General features: G+C 43.0%; 1 protein-coding gene across 1 annotated transcript in view; it reads right to left on the bottom strand.

Moving 5' to 3' along the window:
- Window positions 1–24,477, bottom strand: part of LOC137305690 (glutamate receptor ionotropic, NMDA 2B-like) — a 388,749-nt gene that overhangs the window by 243,944 nt on the left and 120,328 nt on the right. Inside the window, exon 3 of the mRNA XM_067974599.1 lies at window positions 7,191–7,789. Coding sequence (XP_067830700.1) covers window positions 7,191–7,789 — 599 coding nt within the window. The remainder of the gene's footprint in view (window positions 1–7,190; window positions 7,790–24,477) is intronic.

The following is a 24,477-nucleotide window of genomic DNA, read 5'->3' as shown; positions in this document are numbered from 1 at the left end:
TATATAAATGCAAGTTGTTGTTGTTGAAGGTTTTGGCAATTTTATGAAATGGGTTAATTTGTCTGCCTGCTTTATGATGCCTTTAGGAGGCTGGCTGTGGCTGTCTAAGAATATTAGATGATGGATCATCTGGGATATTTTATAGACTATTCTAACTGTTACGGCTACAGGGAGATTCATGCTTGTACCAGACTTTTATCTCATATGCGTTCAGTTGCCAGGCAGCCTGCATGTGTCCTGCACATTGCTGGCCATTCTCTGCATGTAGAAAAGTGCGATAGTGGTCAGAGACATGTTACTAGCTTCTGTTTGACACTGTGAGGTTCCCACTAGAAATTATAATTGTAAAAGGCGGTTCTTTGGTTCAATTGGTTTTCCTGCTTAGAATCTTTTTCTCTCAATTGAGGAATGAGTTAGGGTTAGAGTTAGGACAAATGGAAATATAAGAATGATAATGAGAAAGAACTGTGTTAGGGTTAGAAAGAAAGAAAAGAAAGACTTGCATTTATATATAGCACCTTCCACAAACTCAGGACATTACAAATCGCTTTGCAGCCAATGAAGTACTTTTGAAGTGTAGTCACTGTTGTAATGTAGGAAATGTGGCAGCCAATTTGCATACAGCAAGGTCCCACAAGCAGCAATGTGATAATGACCAGATAATCTGTTTTAGTGATGATATTTTTAGTGACGATAATCTGTTTTAATGATATTTTGAAGGATAAACATTATCCAGGATTGCAGGAGAACTCCTCTGCTCTTCTTCGAAATAGCATTATGGGATCTTTTACATCCACCTGAGAGGGCAAATGGGACCTCGGTTTAACGTCTCATCCAAAAGATGGTACCTCCAACAGTTCAGAACTCCCTCAGTACTGCACTGGAGTGTCAGCCTAGATTTTGTGCTCAAGTCTCTGGAGTGGGACTTGAACTCACAACCTTCTGACTCAGAGGTGAGAGTGCTACGCTGAGCCATAGCTAAGAGTTAAGGTTAGGGTTAGGACAAATAGAAATGTAAGAATGATAATAGGAAAGAACTTGCATGCATACAGCACCTTTCACATCCTCAGGACATCCCAAATTACTTCACATCTACTTGATTAGTTTTGTAGTCACTGTAGTATTGTTGGTAAACGCAGCAGCCCATTATAGCCCCGGTTTATTCTTAATTCTGACTGGTGTCCTCCTGGGCCTCTCCTTTGTTATCCAGCAGCTGTTTCACAGTGGACATATGGGGCGACTTTAACCCGATCCATCCAGCAGAAACTGTACGGGTGGGCAGCTAAAATACCCCAAGTTAATTACCTGCCTTAGAGCAGTCTGCAATTTTAAACTGTTCCTTTGAGCAGGCGGTAAGGACACCTGCCCAAAGCCGGGCGTTCTTCTTTACATATGCATGTGGAGTCACGCTGACGTCTTTGGGACCCAACTGCAATTTTAACTCTGACCTGATGGGGAAAGTCCCTATGGCTTTCCCAACAGGCCAACCCAGGACAGAAAAGGTCAACAAAGGCAAGTGAGTGATCCATCAGGAGCCACAAAGAAGAGCCTCCCCTGCCTTGGACTCCCCTCCTGTTCTTATATATGAAACCCCTGCGAGACACCCACGGAATCCAATCCCGCTACCTGTTTGCCGCACAATTTACCATGGCGGACGGTTGGAAAATTGACTCACCTGAGCGGTTTCCTGACGGAAAGCCGCTAGCAGTTAAAATCAAGGCCATAGTGGGGCACGTTTGTAAAGGTCATAGGCTGCAGTATGGGAAGCTCAAAATCTTCCTATCCAAGGATCACAAGTCTATGAGCCTTATTTGTCTGATGGTAGACAGGGCATTAGAGTGTGGAAGCGATGACTTCCTTCTGTATTACTTTCGGCTGCACCTTGCAAACCGACTTAAATAACTCAGTACAACAAAGTGAGTAAACTTGGTTTGTCATGGGACCCTTTCCTTCCCGTGTTAAAATATTATTAAGGGACACTTTATTCTGAAATAAAATGTTCACAAAATCAGTACATAGGATAAGGAAGGCCATTCAACCCATCTAAATTCATCCATTCAAACAGATCCTGCAGTCCCTCATTGCAGCAGCTCATGGATTCTTAAATGGTTCCAGGGTTTTCCCCTCCATACACTATCCATAATTCTATTCCATGTGTCGATCACTCTTTGTGTGAAGAGGAATTTCCTGACATCAGTCCTAAATTTACTTTTTATTAGATTGCACCCATTTCCCCTTTTCCTACTCTTGCAACTCAATTTAAAGAAACCATCTCTTATACCTCAATAGGATCAGCTCTCAGACACCTCCTATCCAAGCTGAAAAGTCCAAGTTTCTCCAGTCTTTCCTCAGAACTCAGACCCATGCCTCTGGGGATCAACCTTGTGGCTCTTCCCTGCACTTACTCCAGCAGTTGAATGTCTCCCTTGTCTCTTGGTGACCAGAACTGGACACTATGCAAGGTGTGGTCTGACAAGAAGACTGTACAGTTTGATCACTACTTCCTTTGGCTTATATCCGATTGTTTTGGCCCTTAGTTCAACATCTTATTGGCTTTGTTGATTACTGCTGTACATTAGTTGGACATGTTGAGCATCGAGTCTACTAAGACTCCTAGGTCTCTTTTCACTTCATCCTTGGGTATTTCAACACCATTCATGGAGTCCCGTTCCAAACATCCAACCGTCTGCGCTTGTTGAATTGCGGTCCACTTGTAAGGGTATTCTTTTGCCTCCAAAACAGCTCCTTATATCAATATGTTAATTGCACTAAAATGTCTATTTCAATTTTCTTATGTTGTAAGAAAGCCTGCATCCAATCCCTATTTATGTTACCTCATTTGGCTTTGGGACATGCATAGGATTGCCGACTCTGGTTTGATGTATACCTGAAGGTCTGATCATGTGGCATCTAGACGTGTGACATCCAATCACAGGCCATCCAATCACGACATCTGTCCGCAGTTTGCAAATGTTATTGCATTATTGCCCCACAGTTTTTAATGCAACCTACATAAGTAGCTGATGCATACAATTTCTAAAACTTGGATTGTAGTTTAATCTTTGTTTCTGATTTCAAAACTCAGACATTAATTACACATGAGAGCAAATACTTTGGGTCTAGCACCTGAAATAATAACATTGTCTTTCAAAATCAGAGAAACAGTGTTATCAGTCAATCAGGCTGTGCAATCAAATTTCGACAGAACGGCACTTTCAAAGATTTTAGGGGTTTTCTCTCCCACACCGACTTCTCACGAAATAATAACATTGTCTTTCGAAATCAGAGAAACAGTGCTTTCAGTCAATCAGGCTGTGCAATTTCAATGCTACGCTTAATTTGTTTCCTGATATTTAGAGCAGGATTAACATTCTTGGCCATTACTGCAATAACCAAACTAGAAAAGTGCAAAATGAGTGTTATTGAAGGCGAGTCCTGATTGACCAAATTTCTGCTGGAAAGGCTGAAGAAATCCTATAATCTAGACCAAACTCACCCAGCAGAAATTAAAATTAGCATTTGTACCAGTTATCATTAAAATAAAAGGTGGCAAGGTTAACATTCCAGTTTCTAAAAGTGGAAAACCCCTGGGTAAATTGCCGATCAAGTTTCGACAGAACGGCACTTTCAAAGATTTTGGGGGTTTTCTCTCCCACACCGACCTCTCACAAAGTCAATTATTGTCAGAATGTAGTTCTATATCGGGAAGAAGATTGTTGGCTTTTTCATTCAGACATCACAGCACTAAGAACAACAGTGTGGCCTTTCCTAAATGTCTGCTCATTTGCTAATTGAAGCCATTAGTAATCTCTTGAAGAAAATCTTTACCTCCTTTTTTCCAAGAGTAAATTTAAATGTTCCTCTATAATTTTAAAATTCTCTTTCTTGAAATGCAAGATTTTCCTATGACGTTATATAACGATATTCAGTTCATTCAATTTTATTTTTTGATATGCAAGGTTTCAACTGATTATTTATTCTCTGTCAACAGACTGGCTGTTGAATGAAGAAAAATAACTTACTATATTCACCAGTTATACATGTGAAGTCTGTGATAATTATTAAATATAAAAGAAAGACTAAATATGCTTTATCCACCATAATTATAATGGCCATAACAGCCAGAGTAATGTTGCATTTTAGTCAATACTGGTTGTTGCATATTTTGAGAAGTTGTCACTATAATCAATAAATTAATACATACTTGCTGCACTGGTGAAGTGCATGTTTCTTGGACATACAAAGGGCCCCTTCTGCGGCTGCGTGCCGGTTTCCACTAAAATGGTTAGGGCATATTCTAGTACGCAGTGCATTCGAGGATGTCCGCCATTAGGCCCCAGAATCGCGGAACAGATCCTCTCAAGAGCAGGCCGGGGAGAATCACGTTTGGAGCAGGGAATTGATACAGTGAATTAATTATTACTATAATTTCCCTGGTTGCAGTTCAGGCCCATCTCTGACCCGCGAGAAGTGAAAGTGTGTAGGCACAAACCACAAATACAAAGTACTTTTCTCCGGGGTTGCCAGCAACAGGGCCAAGGAGACCAAACTTACCTGCTCAGTTATACTCACTAGGCCCAGTTTCCAAATCTATATTCTGGCACAGAGCCTTTCGCACTGGGAGTTCACATTCAGAAACACGTCCCTACCATATACGGCAGAAAAATCAACTCATAACAACTATTTAATTTTCATATTAAATGTCTGTAACCTTTAAAGATAAATTGTAGTAAACTTCAAAATGCAGGATAATGAACTAAAAACATCTCAAAAAATTTCCTGGGTGGCCCAGACCTTTGTCGAAAATAAATTTGTGTCTTCAGCGATCATATCCTCCTTCAGAAACACCTTAATCCGTCGCTTCAAAAATTGCAATATTCAGTATACCTGCAGTTTTAAATTACAAGAAGCTCCCGTTCGACTGCACTCTTAGTGTAACTACTTGTTTTCACATGTTATAGGCTGGGCCATCAGGTTTCGCTTTTCACAGAAAAACAGATTGAATTGCGGAATGTGATCCAGAACTGCATGTAATAAAAACTGAAGTTAGCTTATTCAGTCAGTATAAAGCAGTGGCCCCCACCACAGGTCTATCGCCGAGGTTGATTTTTGAGCTGTTGGTTATATTTTGAGTTGTCAGGCTTGTTAAAGCTAATTGTCAGCTGTTGCTAGTTTTCTACATTGACATTCACATTACAAATAATCTTAAGATAAATTCAAATTAAGGACTAGATCACTGGCACTGCATGGACTGAACCATACCTATCACATTCTTATAGGGTTCCCAGCGGAATACAGTGCTTCAGTAATGATCAGCCTATTGAAGGATTTTGGATTTTTCAATATGAACTTTTAATACCTGTTTTTAAGGAAGACTAAAGGGATAGGCTAGAAACACTGGATTACTTGGTAAAAGAGCAGACTTTGGTTAACAACAAAGGAAAGAACACAGATCTGTTAAACTTGACCGAAATCAGAACCATGCTGTGCTTGACCATGTTCGAAAGGTATCATGGATATTGTTATTGCTTACGACTTTTAACTGCTGTTTTCAAGATTTGCCTTACTTTCGAAGGACAAGTTAGAGATAAGCAAACCATAACAAAGACAGCTATCTTCTCAAACTGTGAAAAGAGAGGGGAAAACTATTGTTCTGCTAGCAACAAAGAGGGTATAAAAACAGCCATTTTATAGTGATTTCTAGGAAACAGAACAAGAAGCAATTCAAAGAAGACGGCAACTAAAAATTAACCCCTCAGTCTCCCAGAAGGAGGATGTGATCACTCTTGCTTCTGAGTTGTACCCCCGAATAAGGTTGTAAACATCTTTATCTGTCAAACTGTCATGTCATAATGTCAATAAAACCAATTATTTAGAAAAGTATTTCAGGCTCAGTTGATTCTTACCTCTTGTATCCTAAAGAGTGAGAAAAAAACCCATACACTATATAAAATCTTAATAAGATCTCAGTTAGAGTACTGTGTACAGTATTGGTCTCCACACTATAGTAAAAATAATGAGGCTTCAGAGAGAGTACAACACAGATTCTGCCTTATATGAGGAATTACAAGTATGAAGAAAGACTTGAAAAATTGAGTCTTTTTTCGTTAGAACAATGCATATTATTGGGTGATATGAAAGAAGTGTTTAAAATCATGAAAGGATGAGATAGATAGAAGCAAACTGTTTCCATTAGTTGAGGGGTCAATATCGACGGTCCATAGATACAAGATTAAATGTAAGAGATTAGATCAGAGAGCAGGAGAAACTTCTTTACACGGAAAGCTGTGAAATTCACATCCAGGGTTAGTGGTTGAGGCAGAAACAATGTCAACGTTCAAGATTAGATTGGATAGATGGGAGAAGAAAAAGGAGTTGAAGAAATAACGGAACAGGACAGGTAAACATTATTAGGACTACTTGCTCCCGTGGAGAGTAGATGTTGACACAGGCTGGATGGCCGAATGGCGTGTTTCCATGTTGTAACTTCGATGTATTTCTCTCGTGGAGTTGCATATCTCCATTCTCCCATTTGCCTTAGGTGCTGCTTCCTTTCCTAATCAAGGCCTGTTGAAGACCAGAGATCCCCGTAGCTCAAAGGGAGGGAATCCAGATCTGTGGGGTCAGTTTTAAGCGGTGATCCAAAAGCAGGAAAGAAATATGGGCCTCCACATCATTTATCCCATCATATTAAAGAATGACACCAATAATTGTGATACCACATCACCGAAACTCCTTCAATGAAAAGTTGTGATTGTAACGTTGAGTTCTGGTCACCGGACCATCCCTGCTTCCTGGGGAAGGTCCACACTGAAGAGACCTGATGACGCAGTCTAACCATAGCCAGAAGAAAATGGAGGCACATGTTGTGAGAGACATCCAGTTATACTCACCGCCAGCAGCCCCGAGAGGGGGCTGAATACCACTTTGTAATCTGGGTCTGTGTTGTAATAGCCAGGGAATATTAGTGAATGCTAGCAACACATCTTAGAATTTTGCAGCAAGTGCAGACCTTGAGAAACGCAAATACATCGTCAGCAAACTTTTTATGAAGTCGTGTGTACACAGCACTGGTGCTTTTTTCATGGTGTGTCCTGTACACACCAACACTGCAATTCAACATCTGCAATTCAACATCTGCAATTCAACATCTGCAATTCAACAGATAAACTTTCGTAATCAGGTCCTACCTGTGTAAAGTGTTTGACTGATGAGCCCTTCTTTCCTGCACGCTGTAGCAGCTGGTTTTGGGTTCCATAATTTCCCTGCGTTCAGCCAGCATGGTCGAGGCTGCCGTGGTGATGATGGCCACTCCGTCCCTCACCCTGGCCGAGAGTCCGTAATCCCATTCGTCGTAGGAAACGGAAATCAATCCCGTTGGGAACTCCGGCAGAATGATATCCGTATTCCCCGTGACCGTACTTGGCACAATCCAGATGTAGCCATAGCCGGTGAGCCCAACCGACTCGGCCACCTGAAAGATGTATGTGGCCTCATCCTTGGTGCAGAAGAGGAGGATGACTGGGCTCTGTAGCTTCTTCAGTTGGTTTTGGATCTTGGACTCACCATCGTCCATCGAAATATCGAGAGCCATAACCTCCTCCATCTCCCAACCAACAAAACTGTTTTCAATGGTGCTTCGGATCTTATTGATAAACTCCTGGTACCCAGGGAAGTAGCTTGTTACAATAGAAAATATATACCAGTCATACTCCTCCATAACGTTCAGCATCACTGAGGCCTGCTGCTCAATGGACGGCCCAAATTGGAAGAACATCGACGAATCATCCTGCAAAACAAAACAGGGCAGAGTTATTGCACTGAAATGCTCTTTTCCTCTTCAGAACTCATGGATCCAATCAACTTTTCTGACACCTTCTGTTTTATTTTCTAACCTTGGTTTTCCACCCCTCCCATTTTCTTCCCCTTTTCCTTTGGCCTCTCACTGCTACAGATAATCACATGCCTTTTCTTCCTTTAATGTCATTAATCTCTTCAATGCTTCCAACTATTACTTGGAGGAGATGACCTGTTGTATCATTCAACTGATACTCACTGCCTGTGTTTATTTGTCTCTTTTTCCCTCCCCTTCCTCTATGTCTGCTCATCTCTTATTTTTCAGTTCTGCTGAAGGATATGAACCTGACCCATATGCTCTCTCCACAGAGACTAGCTGACCTGCTGAGTGCTTCCAGCACTTTCTGTGTTTCAGTTTTCCAGCATCTGCATTATTCTGCATCTTATTTTGCAAAATTATTAGCTTGGAATATAATCCAAAGTTTCACTTTAAATTAGAAAAAATGCCATTGTCCATTTTCAGATGATGTTAAGAGAATGGATGTTAATTGGCTCCCTCGGACATTATCCCTTGATGCCCAGTGAGTAGCTCAACCATACAGAACAGGAAGATCCCACTTTTGATGCTGAGTTAGTTGATCACAGCCAAGATGGTGGTGACACTACTGCAATTGGCATCAGTACCTCCACCCTGGAAGTTATTCTTCATGAATGAGCCTGGACAGTGAGACCTCAATTGTCCACCACTCTCCGGGGAGTCTCTGGGGAGTTAAAAATCTTTTATCTATTTATATAAACATTTTGAGAGTTGTTCATCATACCTTACATAGAAAGAGAGTGAAATTGGTCCTGGGCAGTGGCACAAACCAGCGGTGGTGAATCGGCACCCCTGACATCAATGGAAACAAAAATCAGATGCGGTGTAAAAGGGGCTGCCGATTCGCTACCTTCAGACCAATTTCATCCCTAAGATGTTAAAAGTATATAAAAAAAAGAAAATCAGTTAGTTCATGCTGTTTTATTTGACTTTAAGCCTGAAACTGATAAGTACATTGAAACATAGAAAATAGGAGCAGGAGTAGGCCGTTCGGCCCTTCTAGCCTGCTCCGCCATTCAATATGATCATGGCTGATCCTCTATCTCAATACCATATTCCTGCTCTCTCCCCATACCCCTTGATGCCTTTTGTGTCTAGAAATCTATCTAGCTCCTTCTTAAATATATTCAGTGACTTGGCCTCCACGGCCTTTTGTGGTAGAGAATTCCACAGGTTCACCACCCTCTGAAGAAATTTTTCCTCATCTCAGTCCTAAATGTCCTACCCCGTATCCTGAGACTGTGACCCCTCATTCTAGACCCCCCCAGCAAGGGGAAACATCCTCTCTGCATCCATTCTGTCTAGCCCTGTCAGAATTTTATATGTTTCAATGAGATCCCCTCTCATTCTTCTAAACTCTAGTGAATACAGGCCTAGTCCACCCAATCTCTCCTCATACGACAGTCTTGCCATCCCAGGAATCAGTCTGGTGAACCTTCACTGCACTCCCTCTATGGCAAGTATATCCTTTCTTAGATAAGGAGACCAAAACTGCAAACAATACTCCAGGTGTGGTCTCACCAAGGCCCTGTATAACTGCAGTAAGACATCCTTGCTCCTGTACTCAAATCCTCTTCCAATGAAGGCCAACATACCATTTGCCTTCCTAATTGCTTGCTGCACCTGCATGTTTGCTTTCGGTGACTGGTGTACAAGGACACCCAGGTCCCTTTGTACATCAACATTCCCCAATCTATCATCATTTAAATAATACTCTGCCTTTCTGCTTTTCCTTCCGAAGTGGATAACTTAACATTTATCCACGTTATACTGCATCTGCCATGTATTTGCCCACTCACTCAACTTGTCTAAATCGTCTTGAAGCCTCTTTGCATCCTCCTCACAATCCCACCTAGTTTTATGTTGTCAGCAAACTTGGAAATATTACATTAGATTCCCTCATCCAAATCATTGATATATATTGTGAATATCTGGGACCCAAGCACTGATCCCTGCGGTACCCCACTAGTCACCGCCTGCCACCTCGAAAAAGACCCATTTATTCCTACTCTCTGTTTCCTGTCTGTTAACCAATTTTCAATCCATGCCAGTATATTACCGCCAATCCCATGTGCTTTAATTTTGCACACTAACCTCTTATGTGGGATTTTATCAATCTGAAAATCCAAATACACCACATCCACTGGTTCTCCCTTTTCTATTTTACTAGTTACAACCTCAAAAAACTCCAATAGATTTCCCTTTCATAAATCCATGTTGACTTTGTCTAATCCCGTTGATATTTTCTAAGTGTTCTGCTATCACATCCTTTATAATAGACTCTAGCATTTTCCCTACTACTGATGTTAGGCTAACCGGTCTGTAGCTTCCTGTTTTCTCTCTCTCTCCTTTTTTAAATAGTGGGGTTACATTTGCCACCCTCCAATCTGCAGGAACTGTTCCATAATCTATAGAATTTTGGAAGATGACAACCAATGCATCCACTATTTCCATGGCTACATCTTTTAGTACTCTGGGATGCAGATTATCAGGCCCTGGGGACTTATCGGCTTTCAGTCCCACTAATTTCTCCAGCATCATTTTTTTTAAACTGATACTAATTTCCTTTAATTCTTCCTTCTCACTAGATCCTTGGTTCCCTAGCATTTCTGGGAAGTTATTAGTGTCCTCTTCTGTGAAGACAGAACCAAAGTATTGGTCCTGTCTTCACGGAAGTATCTGGACATGGCAATCTTCAGATTTCCCTCGCCACAGGGCAATTGAACTCACAATGACCTCAGGACTGATTTAGTCTGCTCCCCCCATCTCGCCCACTCCATCCAGGGAATATCCAAGTCTTAAAGGAAAAGGTCAACAAAACATCACAACCGTGATCAGGTCCCATACTACCTATGAGCAATGTAAGGGATGAGTTGCTAGTAGGTATGAAAATTTTGAAGCATGTTAGTCACAGTTCGGTTGTTTCGCTATGCTATGCGTGCAAATTACTGTGCCACACTTAAAGCTAAGGAGCAAAGCATAGAAAGAAAGTCAATCATCTCTGTGAGTGAGTAATCACAATTTGGCATGGGTCGTGGGGCTTGTCTCACTGAGTAAACTGTTAGAAAGAAAGAACTTGCATTTATATAGCACCTTTCACAATCTCAGGACGGCCCAAAGCGCTTTACAGCCAATTAAGTACTGCTGAAGTGTAGTCACTGTTTTTAATGTAGGAAATGCGGCAGCCAATTTGCACACAGGAAGGACAAACAAACAACAACGTGATAATGACCAGATGATCTGTTTTAGTGATGTTGGTTGAGGGATAAATATTGGCCAGGACACCAGGGAGAACTCCCCTACTCTTCTTCGAAATAGTGCCGTGGGATCTTTTACGTCCACCTGAGATGGACAAAAGATGATAAACGATAATTCACCGGGTTGTGAAACAATTCAGAATATTTCAACAAGAACTCCCATTGAAAAATAAATGACTTGGAATAAGTTTTCCTCCCAATTAATTATCTTCTCATTGCAGTTAGTTAGCAGTCTGAAAAATGATCATACACATGTCTGCAGCGAATATTTAATGGCATTCTTCACTGGGAAGGCCCTTCCTTGAGTTAGAGCGAGACTACGCAGTAAATAAATCTTCATCAGACTCGCTGCCATGCTGGAGCTGCTCTGATGACAGTCACCACGGGAAGCTCTAAGAGCTGGCAAACACCTTACTAGGCTCATAAGGTCATCGCTCAGCCATTCATCTTCCGGGGAGCCTGGAAGGAGGTGACAGCTTCAGTTCATCCTGCGATGTTGAGCGGGCCTGGAGTTAGTCATCACTTATCAAAAACAGTGAACAGGTAACTAACAGTGGGTGATATTTAACTCTGATTAGTAAAGGCGAATGAATGAAACAGAGACAGGTAAACTGGTGAGCAAGACTGGTAGAAAGAGCAAATGTTTCTAGACCGACTCCTTGTCCTCGTCTGGCTCCAATCATCAAACAACAAATGACAATGGCCCAGAAATTGATCATGAAATAACAGCGAGGCTAACAGGGCTCACCGTTATTTCAGGGAAAATGGAAGAGCAAGTTCCGGTGAGCACACATGCGTGGTCAAACGCGGAAATAGCTCTACCATTTGCCCTGCTCATTTGAAAGCTGCGCGGGAAGGATAGCTCGCCGGCTAAATGAAAGGACCAGAGTGGACTTGCTGCACTGCCCAGCTGGAAATGAACTAATCTCTCCATAAAAAAGATACACTGGGTTTTTTAGGTCTAAACTAACTTTTAATGGTGTGGTAATTCTTAATGATTGCCAAACAACCTCTCTGGCGCTGAAAATTAACTTTAAAAAATGTGGAGTCTCATTAGTTCCAATTTTAATTGTTGTTGGACATTTTTTTTTTAAATTACAATTTTTATCATTTTTTACTGTCTCTTATCTCTGTCTTTTAATCTTACCCTCTCTTTATTTCGCTGTCTCTAAATGATTTTACATTTGAATTCACTGTTGTAGCTTTCAATTCCTGGTTCTGACTAATTTGAATTCCATGAAGACCATAAGAGATAGAAGCAGGAGTATGCCATTTGGCCCTTCAAGCCTGCTCCGCCATTTAATGAGATCATGGCTGATCTGATTTTTACCTCAACTCCATTTTCCCGCCTTTTCCCCATATCCTTTGACTTCCTTGCTGATCAAAAATTTGTCTAACTCAGCCTTGAATGTATTCAATGACTCATCCTCCACAGCTTTTTGGGGTAAAGAATTCCAAAGATTCACAACCCTCTGGGAGAAGAAATTCCTCCTCATTTCCGTCTTAAATGGGCGATCCCTTATTCTCAGACTATGCACCCTACTTTTAGATTCCCCCATGAGGGGTAACATCCTCCCAGCAACTGTCCTATCGTGTCCCCTCAGAATCTTATATGTTTCAATTCACTGTTGTAGCTTTCACTTCCTGGTTCTGACTGCGTGACTTGTCAAGGATGTTTCAAGCTGATTGGTTGAGGGGAAGAGTGCGATCCTTTCCCCACTCTCACAGCTGACTGAAGCCCGGGAGAGACCGCTGCACTTGTTGCAGCTCGCCACTGAAGCAAGTTGGTGCCTAGAAGCCCGCGAATAGTTTGTGGGTGAGTTTATAACTAACGAGCGGCGGGAGAGGTTTATTTCCCCACTCAGCGCAATTTCCGGGCCATTGTGTAACAGGTTTGTTTGGGACAGTAATTGCCCTGCTCATGGCGCCAGGAGAGAAACTCATGCAGAATTGTGAGGTGATGACCACAAATCCTCAACTCCCACACAGACCTGCTATTAGTTGCATGGACAAGCACAGTAACGCACTATCAGTACAGTACCAACAGGAACAGTGCTGAATTAAAGGGCAATGAGAGAAGACGAGGGTGACCTGTCTCTTGCTGCCGGACACGAGAGAGAGAGAGAGAGAGAGAGAGAAAGAGAGAGAGAGAGAGAGAGAGTGAGAGTAACTTTCATCCCAGTAGTCTGAGCTAGATTTGCACCCAGGTCCCAGAGGTGACAGAACAGTTTCTTGGCCCCAGTGAACCGCTCAAAACCTTGACGCTTATTTATTGTTACCACTTGACAATGGTATCGTGCCACAGGCCTTTTCTGCCTCGGATACAACCTCCCAGTGGCAAAACACTTGTTTGTTTCCTTGCAGAGAATTTGAGCAAGCTGACACTCTCTGAAGACAGCTGGGTTGAAGGTGGTACCTCTTCCCCCTGCCCCGGGCGTGCCTCTGAATCACACCGCTCGCCGCTGTGATTCATTTGCCACATGCAATTATTTCAAACGGGCACAATTTCTTTTCCATCTCCTCCCATTATGCAATCCATAATTTCACCGTTGAATGAATTTGATTTTCAGTATTAATTTTTGCTAAAGAGACACGCTTCTCACACTCACCGGGCTGCAGCTCCACTCCTCATGATCTAAAACTGTAATTAGAGTGATTTTAATTTAATTTCCTGATGATTATTTTCTGCAGTAATTTCCCTTGACTGTGAGTTCCAGCACAGTCTTATACATCCTTTCTCTTGCCTGTGTCTTTTATCTTTCTTTTTGCTCTCTATTTCCATCAGGGATCTCTCTCTCTCTTTTCTCCATCTATCGCCTTTTCCTTCTGTGCCTTTCTGTCTGCTCTCTTTTCCCTTTCCGTCTGCTCTCTCCCGTTTCCATAAGACTCTCTCTTAATTCTTGATTTCTCCCTTGTTTTTCTTCTCTCTATACTTTTCTGACTGTGTCTGTGACTTACTATCACTCTCTCCTTGTTCTCCCACTGTCTCCTCAGTTTTTATCTGTCTTTCTTTCTCTGCCCCTCTCTCCTTTTCTCAGTTTGTGTCTCTCCTTTCTCTCTTCTTCGTGTCCACTAATTAAAGGAGACATTAACACATTTATCAGATGAGTGCATTGTGTTCCCGGCGTAATACTGAACCGTAATTTCTCAGCTTATATTTCCTGATGGGCTCAGGGGGTCCATGTGAAGAACTCCTTTTATGCTCAGGAGCCAAGGGGAAGCAGCGTTATATCGAGGGGAGCACTATATCTGAAAATCATTTACCAATCAGTCCTACTGCTCTTGATACGCTTATTTTGAGGAAAGTTTTACAAGGGGTTGAGGAGTCAGCCTATGGCCTGAGACGCAAGGAAGCCAAAAGCTGCAGCCCGAGCCTGCACACAAATGGACGCGCTCACCAGATAATCCAAGGTCAACTCAATTATACAACTTATCAGCACTCTAGGCGTGTCTTGCGTCAGCCACATTATGGAATGCCAGCAGCCAAAGAAGTGCTGCTGCCTGCAATTTCTGCACCGGGCACTTTCCCGGTATGCGGGAACGGGGCATGGGGGAGGTACTCTATAAGATCATCTCTTAGATGTCGGCCATGGCGCAGTGGTAGCACTCTCGCCTCTGAGTCAGAGGTTTTGTGGGTTCAAGCCCCAATCTAGAAACTTCAGCACATAATTTAGGCTGACACTTTAATGCAGTACAGAGGGAATGCTGCACTGTCAGAGGTGCTAAGTTTGGATGAAATGTTAAACTTACACCTGGCTGCCCTAGTGCCCTGTAAAAGATCCCATGGCACTATTTTAAATAAGAGTAGGGGATTTCGCTCCAGTGTCCTGACCAATATTTATCCCTCAACCAACATCACCAGAACAGATTATCTGGTCATTTGTTTCATTGCTGTTGGTGGAATCTTGCTGTGCACAATTTGGCTTCCGTGGGGAATCTAAAAGTAGGGTGCATAGTCTAAGAATAAGGGGTCGCCCGTTTAAGACGGAAATGAGGAGGAGTTTCTTCTCCCAGAGGGTCGTGAATCTTTGGAATTCTTTACCCCAAAAAGCTCTGGAGGATGAGTCATTGAATCATTCAAGGCTGAGTTAGACAAATTTTTGATCAGCAAGGAAGTCAAAGGATATGGGGAAAAGGCGGGAAAGTGGAGTTGAGGTAAAAATCAGATCAGCCATGATCTCATTAAATGGCGGAGTGACTACATATCAAAAAGTACTTAATTAGCTGTAATGTGCTTTGAGATGTCCTGAGGTCATGAAAGGTGCTATCCAAAAGCAAGTCCTTCTTTCTTTCTATTCCTGCTTGCAACAGAGGTGGCGCTGTTACCTCTTTCAGCCTGTTACAACAAACACAATTCAAAGACATAGGGTAGCATTTCCCCCAAGGATTCTCCCAACCATCCACTGGACCTTCCAGAACCGCAGAAACTCAGGAGCATTGGTGTAAACAGTGATCCCGCCTTTCTCCTGCCAAAGTTACAGCCGAAGTTCGGGAGAACCACCGCAGAAATTAATACCATTGCAGTGATCAAGGCCACCAGAGGTTCACCAGCAATTCCAAAAAAAAAGTATTTAGGACTGGCAGAGAAATTAAAAAATGAAATGGAAGTAGCTTTTCGTAAAATGTATTTACCACATTCTAAATCTTATCCCTCTGACTGCAGAGAGAATTCTTTCTAGGACTCAAGAGAAAAGTCCCCGATGAGTACCTGTCATCTCAGGCAATGGCTGCTGTGCGGCTGGACCTTCACCTTTCCCATTATCCTGCCCCTGAGTTCTGTCTTATTGCAGCTCCTCTTTGCAAACATTTCCACAACATCGTATAACTCGCGATGGGTCACGCATCAAAATGTTGATCTAAAGTTGCCAGAGGTCTGCCTTATTAGATAAACGTTAAACCTCTGTGGGCCCTTTCTCGAAGGTTATGTGTGCTCTGCACAGGTGTCATCAGCCAAAGTTGGAGCAGGCAGCCTCGATCACCTGAGGCAACCTTGCGTTTTGTTTTCACCGTCGACAATTTGGGAATGTTTGACTACATCAAGGTACGGCATCATAAGCACTTCCCAGAAACGAGCAGCAACTTGAGTCACATGCCATTTGTATTATTTATAATCTACAATGGCTCCTGGTTCCCGAACGCCTCGATTATAAAATTCTTATCCTCGTGTTCAAATCCCTCCATGGCCTTGCCCCTCCCTATTCTCTGTAACCTCCTCCAGCCCTACAACCCCCCAGATCTCCGCACTCCTCCAATTCTGGCCTCTTGCACATCCCCGACTTACTTCGCCCCACGAATGGCGACCGTGCCTTCAGCTGCCTGGGGCCCTGAGCTCTGGAATTCCTTTCCCTAAACCTCTTTGCCTCTCTCTCTTCCTCCTTTAAGCATCTCCTTTAAAACCTACCACTTTGACCAAGGTACAAATTTCCACACTCAACTCTCTTAATCGTTGCATTTCTACGACTCCCCGATGTTGTTGTTGTTGTGAGTGAGGCAGCGCCAGGTGCAGGAATGAGCCACACTGGGCAGAAGGTTCTCGACTTCAAGCGGTGAGCGAGCTGACCTCTGTCGGGCTGGTTGCTGGGGTAACACAACTGGCCTGTGGAGGAAAACGAAGCAGCCAAGTTCCCGCTCCTGACCGCCATTCGGTGACCTCCGTTGGAAAGAGCGTGGCTGCAGATTCAGGTGAGGACAGAATGTATTTCACCTATAAATAATTTGGTGAACTTTTATAAGGAAAGGGATTTTAATCCGACGGAATGGGTAAAGAACTGATGCCCCAGGTACACGCGGGACCCTGCCCCCGGCACAGACTTCAAGAGAATTTAAATAAATAAAAAGCAAGAAGTATTTTTTTGAAGTGATTCCGGATAAAGTTATTTTTTTCCAAAAGATCCGTGATCCCTGCAGTGATTAAACGCCCAGCCCTCACTCACATTCCTGTGACTGAACACCCTGTCATTACTCGGCCCTGCGCCCAGCGAAGAATTTTGCGCAAAACTCGGTCGGATACTTGCAGAGTTTTTTTTTTCAAGAGCCCGATTCGTCAGCCGCCACTGCTGCCTAATTATCATGTCAGTGTGGCCATGAGGGATGGATGCACAGCGTGAGCAAATAGTCGCAAAGTCCGGGCCTTCCAATGGCTAAACAACATTAACACCAAAGAAACACATACAGAGAGGGATGTACAGATACATATACACACAGAAAGGGATGTACACACACATATATATATAGAGAGAGAGGGATGTACACATATATACATACACAGAGGGATGTACACATATATACACAGAAAGGGATGTACAAATATATGCACAGAGAGGGATGTACACATATAAATACTTGAAGGGGAAAAATTTGCAGGGCTATGGGGAAAGGGCAGTGGAGTAGGACTAATTTGATACCCCTTTCAAAGAGCCAGCACAGGTAGGATGGGCCGAATGGACTCCTCCTATGCTGTGTGATTCTATGATTCTACATGTACGCATATGCATATACACAGGCATGTACACATACGGATATACACAGAGGCATGTATACATATGCATATAAACAGAGACATGCACATACAGATATACACGAGAGTGATGTACCCATATACACAGAGAGGCACGTACACATGCAGTGTTAGTGATTCAGTGCAGTGTCAGTATTGGGGACTGCAAGTAGTATCAATGATTCCCTGTAGTTTTGGGGACTGCAGATAGTATTGGGGACTCCCTGTAGTATTGGGGACAGCAGGTAGTATCAGTGATTCCATGTAGTATTGGGGACTCTGGGTAGTATCCTCACCTGGTATCCACACACAAGCACTTTCCAGCAGGAGTCGCTGGAGAGGGACGCAGACTGATTTAATTTTTCCCTTCTCTAGACCAGTGGTGCTGAGGGCAATGGCTGTGGTCCTGCTACTGATCTAGAATCATAGAATCATACAGCACAGTAGGAGGCTATTCAGCCCATCGTGCCTATGCCAGTCCTTTGTAAAAGCTATCCAATTAGTCCCACTCCGCTGCTCTTTCTCCATAGCCCTGCAATTTTTTCCTTTTCAAGTATACAACCAATTCCCTTTTGAAATGTATTATTGAATCTGCTTCCACCACCCTTTCAGGCATTTTAGCATATGGGGAAGGGACTGATGGGTAGGTTCTCAAACCTGAGACCTCCTAACCTGTATGATTCAGCTGTATGAATCCTTTACCAACTAAACTATCAGGTGAACTAAATGATGCCATTTAACCAGCCTGAAGTAAGAGCCCGGACAGCCATGCAGGAACTGACAGTGAGTTTTAGATAGATGTTAAACTGTGTCTCGGGAGACAGTCTGCTGCCGATGAACCTTTGCCCCTTCATTTCTGACTAGATCGAAACACCAATAGACTGTCCAGCCCTCTGACCCTTAAGTAAGTAAATGTACCCTCATTCAAAGGGCCCAGGACGCCTGCTGAGTGGGATGCCCTGACTTCAAACAGTGAAAGAGTAGAGAGAAACTAGAGAGAGAGCTCAGTTTCAGTTAACATATTAAACATTTAAAAATAGTAAATGTCACCATTCATGCAGGAGCACTGAGCTCCTTGATATATATTTTATAGTAGAGTTAGTTCATCTCTGAAGATTACATTTCTTTAGCTGTCACGACAGTAACAGGGAGGTTGTTAAGTAGCTGAGATGAAGGTGTCCAATACTGAATGCAGCGTCTTTGAGTGGGCTACTCAAAAACCGAAGGATAGAGCAATGATGAGTGATGGCACAGTGAGTTAGCACTACGTCTGCAAGAATCTGAACTTAACTCCTGCCCAGACTGATGGAATGAAACAACAATCACTTGCACATTAGGGTACATAAGATGTTAGCTGTGGCTCACTGGTAGTGCTTGTGCCTCTAAATCAGAAGGTTGTGGGTTCAAGTCCCACTCCAGAGACTTGAGCATATAATCTAGGCTGAAACTCCAGTGCAGTACAGGAGCAACTTGTGTTTTGAACAGGAACGACTTATGTGTAGAACAGGAGTGACTGGCCCACACTGAGCATATGAGGAGTGCGTTTGGGACCTTAACAATGTGCAAGTTTGAGGACAGTGCTAGCCACTGATTGAATGGTTTATTTAGTGAATACGGGCGCTGCACAATCTCACATGGCTGAGGAAATTCCACACATTCTCAAGTTCACAGGAATCATTAAGTCAAGAAACAGGACAGAAGGCTGGCTCTGGGCGAGACTTTGAATTTTTAAAGGGTTAATAAGCCTGAGCAGAGAAGCGTCTGGTATTTGGAACGAGTGTGTCTCAGTGATGCCTTCAGACACAACCCAGGAGATGCCAAGGATGATCAACACTGGAAGGGTCAGTGTGTCCCAGCTGGAGTGGAATATGTGACCCAGCCATTCAGTCACTGGCCAGCCTCCATTCTTCATTCAATCAGCATTGTCACGGCAAGGAGTACCATGCAGCTGACCTGGCAGCAATACGCTGCAGACTTAGACAGAATGATTGCTGTCATTCACCGTCGCAGATCCAACCAATTACTCTCTCTGCTCGTTGGCTCAAGGTTTGATATCCGAGAGGCATCTCACTGAGATTGCACAAAGCCATTCACGGCCTGCTTGGCAGCTGATCCTCGTTACTGTGCTGTGATAACACTGTGAGATCCAAAAGTAATTAGTCCAATGAAGAGACCAGCTGAGGAGCAACTTGGAAATGTGAAGAGAGCTGTCTGCCTTTGCTTCCTGTTGTACCTTCTAATCACATGCCCATTACTCAATTCAGCCCCGGTAGAGATATTTGCATTTCAATTTGGGACAGGCTGACCAGCCCATTCCATATTGTTGGGGAATGTCTTTGAATATTAATATCCTAGGAATAACATTCAATCTCTGTTGACATTAACAATGGAAGCTGATGAGTGTCTGACCTCACAAGATAGTCCTTGTTATGTATTTATAGTTAAAAAGGAAAGCATACAGATGATGTAGATTTAGTAGAGGGCAGCAGAGCATACTGCACTGGGAGAGAGTGGTAACAAACAGCACTGGCAAATTGAGATAACTCGCTAGATGTTCAGCAGGGAAAGTGATTGTGGTGTACGAGTGTTATAGTGGGGGGGGGGGGTGGAATTTTTCCCACTTTTTGTTTTTCACTCTGGGGTTAAAGGCAGTATCTAATCGCAAGTTGTTTGGGACCACAACGGATTGCAATGGCCTCTGCTGCTCCTCGTACATCCTCCCCCACACCTACTTTCTCTAACAAATGGCCATGCTGTTTATAAAGCCCTAGGGAAGAAGAGAATCACAACCAGCCCAGGGAGTCCATCCCTTCCCCAGAACCCCTTCAACTAGTTTGTAATTTTGCTCATGCAAGGGCAGAAGTTGCCAGGTTCTGCTGTCCTTGTGTTAGATGCCATCGCAAGTTGTCGAAGCGGTGTGATACCCCATCTCCAATCCAGGTTGCTCACAGTGAGGCTCCGTATCAGCACCTAAACATTGTGCTTTCAACTCTGCACTCTGGTCGGTGGGGTGCCTGACACATTGCAGAAACCAGTCGGTGCATTGAAGAGTCGCCAAACCAAACTACTGAGAAATCCACCCAGCTGCGGTTACGGTTTGCCTGGTGTGAAAGCACTCTCCATCCCCACAGGAACACCTCCACTTAACCTCAGCCTACAGGCCAGGTGTAGTTTGGGCAATGCTCAAAGCTGAGCAATCGCCACATCTGCATGGGGCACTGCAGTTATACCAGCTGAAACTACATAGCTTAACTACCCCTGAGGGGCATGAACTCTACTTGCCAAAAAAAAACAGTCATGGACAACTAAAGAGGTAAGGGACTGTATCAGACATAAGAAAAAGGGCATACAAAAAGGCGAATGGGAAAGATACAAAGATCAACAAAGGGTCACAAAACAGATAGTAAGAGCTACAAAAAGAGAGTATGAAAAGAAACTTTCAAGGAATATCAAAACCAATACGAAGAACTTTTATAGTTATATTAGGAAAAAGAGGGTGGTCAGGAGCAGTGTTGGCCCCTTAAAAACTGAGAGTGGGGATATTGTCATTGACAATGGGGAAATGGCAGACATGTTGAATAATTACTTTGCATCAGTATTTACAGTAGAAAAAGAGGATAGCATGCCGGAAATCCCAAGAAAACTAATATTGAATCGGGGACAGGGACTCAATAAAATTAACATAAGTAAAACAACAATAATGAAGAAAATAATAGCACCAAAGAGTGACAAATCCTCAAGGACCAGATGGTTTCCATCCCAGGGTTTTAAAGGAAGTAGGTGAGCACATTGCAGATGCCCTAACTATAATCTTTCAAAGTTCTCTAGATTCAGGAACCGTCCCTCTAGATTGGAAAATTGCACATGTCACTCCGCTTTTTAAGAAAGGAGAGAGAGGAAAACCAGGGAATTATAGACCAGTTAGCCTAACATCTGTTGTGGGGAAAATGCTGGAGTCTATAATTAAGGATAGGGTGACTGAACACCTCAAAAATTTTCAGTTAATCAGAGAGAGCCAGCATGGATTTGTGAAAGGTAGGTCGTGCCTGACAAACCTGATTGAATTTTTTGAAGAGGTGACTAAAGTAGAGGACAGGGGAATGTCAATGGATGTTATTTATAAGGACTTCCAGAAGGCATTTGATAAGGTCCCACATAAGAGACTGTTAGCTAAGATAGAAGCCCATGGAATCGAGGGAAAAGTACGGACTTGGTTAGGAAGTTGGCTGAGCGAAAGGCGACAGAGGGTAGGGATAATGGGTAGGTACTCACATTGGCAGGATGTGACTAGTGGAGTCCCGCAGGGATTTGTCTTGGGGCCTCAATTATTCACAATATTTATTAACAACTTAGATGAAGGCATAGAAAGTCTCATATCTAAGTTTGCCAATGACACAAAGATTGGTGGCATTGTAAGCAGTGTAGATGAAAACATAAAATTACAAAGGGATTTTGATAGATTAGGTGAATGGGCAAAACTGTGGCAAATGGAATTCAATGTAGGCAAATGTGAAGTCATCCACTTTGGACCAAAAAAGGATAGAACAGGGTACTTTCTAAATGGTAAAAAGTTAAAAACAGTGGATGTCCAAAGGGACTTGGGGGTGCAGGTACATAGATCATTGAAGTGTCATGAACAGGTGGAGAATATAATCAATAAGGCTAATAGAATGCTGGCCTTTATATCTAGAGGACTAGAGTACAAGGGGGCAGAAGTTATGCTGCAGCTATACAAAACCCTGGTTAGATAGCACCTGGAGTACTGTGAGCAGTTCTGGGCACCACACCTTCGGAAGGACATATTGGCCTTGGAGGGAGTGCACCGTAGGTTTACTAGAATGATACCCGGACTTCAAGGGTTAAGTTATGAGAAGAGATTACACAAATTGGGGTTGTATTCTTTAGAGTTTATAAGGTTAAGGGGTGATCTGATCGAAGTTTATAAGATATTAAGGGGAACGGATAGGGTGGATAGAGAGAAACTATTTCCGCTTGTTGGGGATTCCAGGACTAAAGGGCACAGTCTAAAAATTAGAGCCAGACCTTTCAGGAGTGAGATTAGAAAACACTTCTTCACACAAAGGGTGGTAGAAGTTTGGAACTCTCTTCCACAAATGGCAATTGATGCTAGCTCAATTGCTAATTTTAAATCTGAGATAGATAGCTTTTTGCCAACCAAAGGTATTAAGGGATATGGGCCAAAGGCAGGTATATGGAGATACTTCACAGATCAGCCATGATCTTAGCAAATGGCAGAGCAGGCTCGAGGGGCTGAATGGCCTACTCCTGTTCCTATGTTCCTATGCCCATTAGGGTACTGACTTATATAGCCCTGATTTCAACCTAGCCCACCCGGCAGGAGCAGGGCAGGTTCGGGTAGAATGGCCGTGTTACACCCTGTCCAATTTCACTCTCCGTTGAAGTCAACAGGGCGTAGAATCGGGCAGGGTGTAAAATGGGTGTCCAACCCGAGCCCTTTCTGTTCCTGTCGGGCAAGTTAGGTTAAAATTAGGCCTGTATAGTCATCTGGAGCCAGGTGGGAAAAGTCCCAGCCCTCAATGACAGGTCTACCTCTCCCAATGCCAACAACGAGCCAAGGTGGCTGGTAAACCAGCAACAATGCCCTGGGGTACTGTGATCCCCAGTGGGCTCAGTTACCAGATAACCCAGGGCTGACTTGGTTCCAATCTCCCATCACCAGGTATGTCATCTTGCAGTCAACCAGACTCAAAAGAGATCCCATTTATAAATTAAATAACTGACTTCTGCCTATCTATATTGTTCACATCTTTGTACATTTTAAAGACCCAGGACACATCCCTCATTAACCTTCATTTCTCCGCCGAAAGTAAGTTCAGTGTTCACTCTCTTTACAATTTAGTTTTAAGTCCTGATATCTTTCTGTTGGCACTTGTTTAAACTTTTGCCAATTCATCAGTGTCCATTTGAAGGCAGACATTTCAACTAATACCCTTTCCAATGAGTTATACAGGCTCAATATGATATGAATTATAATCCAATGCCCTCTAGATTCATGCCAGAACCTATTTAGTCTTATCGATTGCAGCTTTACATAGTTTCAGTGAAAGACCAACAATCAGACTCAAATCATCTTTCATTATTAAGAAACCCAAATGAAGGATAAGGGCCAATAACCCGGAACACCACAAAAGAGGTAGAAGAAAAGATGAGGCCAATTAGGAAGTAGATGACGCCAAGCTTGGGTTTTACAAACCTCTGAATTGTAGAAGTAAAGACTGAGGGAGGTAAAGAGCGTAACAAAAATAGGAATTTCTAACCAGGAGTTTCCTTGGCGGTTCTCCATGACTTCAGTAGAGGATGGCGAGTAAACGGGGTTTCTGCCAATCTTCCACCAAGTTACGGTAGGACAACCCCCACAGAAATTCTCAACATATGTCTTTAATTTAATTTAATTCCCTCCACCTTTTAAAAAAAAAACTCCTCAAAAGCCACCTCTAATGACAAAGCTTTCAGTTCCCCACCCCCCCCCCCCCCCCCGCACCCCGGCCGAATCTCACTCTTCCTGCCTCGGTGTCTGTTTTCCATACGCCCATGCTTGAAGCACCTTGGAATATTTCTTCATGTTAAAGGTGATATATAAATGCAGGGTGCTGTAGTTTCGAGTAGCTAGGGTTTAGAATGACAGGTGCTCTCTTCATTAGATACAGAAATGAATCGCCAAGAGACATTCGTGGCTGTGGGAAAGAGCAAATTCTTTTTAATCGAGAATCTGTTAAGATACATATGTTGCCTCACCATTAATGTACGTTTAAAATATTCATGAGTTCAGCTTTGACAGACAACGCTAA

Source organism: Heptranchias perlo, chromosome 40 (genome assembly GCF_035084215.1).
Source record: "Heptranchias perlo isolate sHepPer1 chromosome 40, sHepPer1.hap1, whole genome shotgun sequence".
Lineage (NCBI taxonomy): Eukaryota > Metazoa > Chordata > Chondrichthyes > Hexanchiformes > Hexanchidae > Heptranchias > Heptranchias perlo.
Note: the sequence above shows the minus strand (reverse complement) of the source record. Positions and strands in the feature narration are given on the sequence as shown.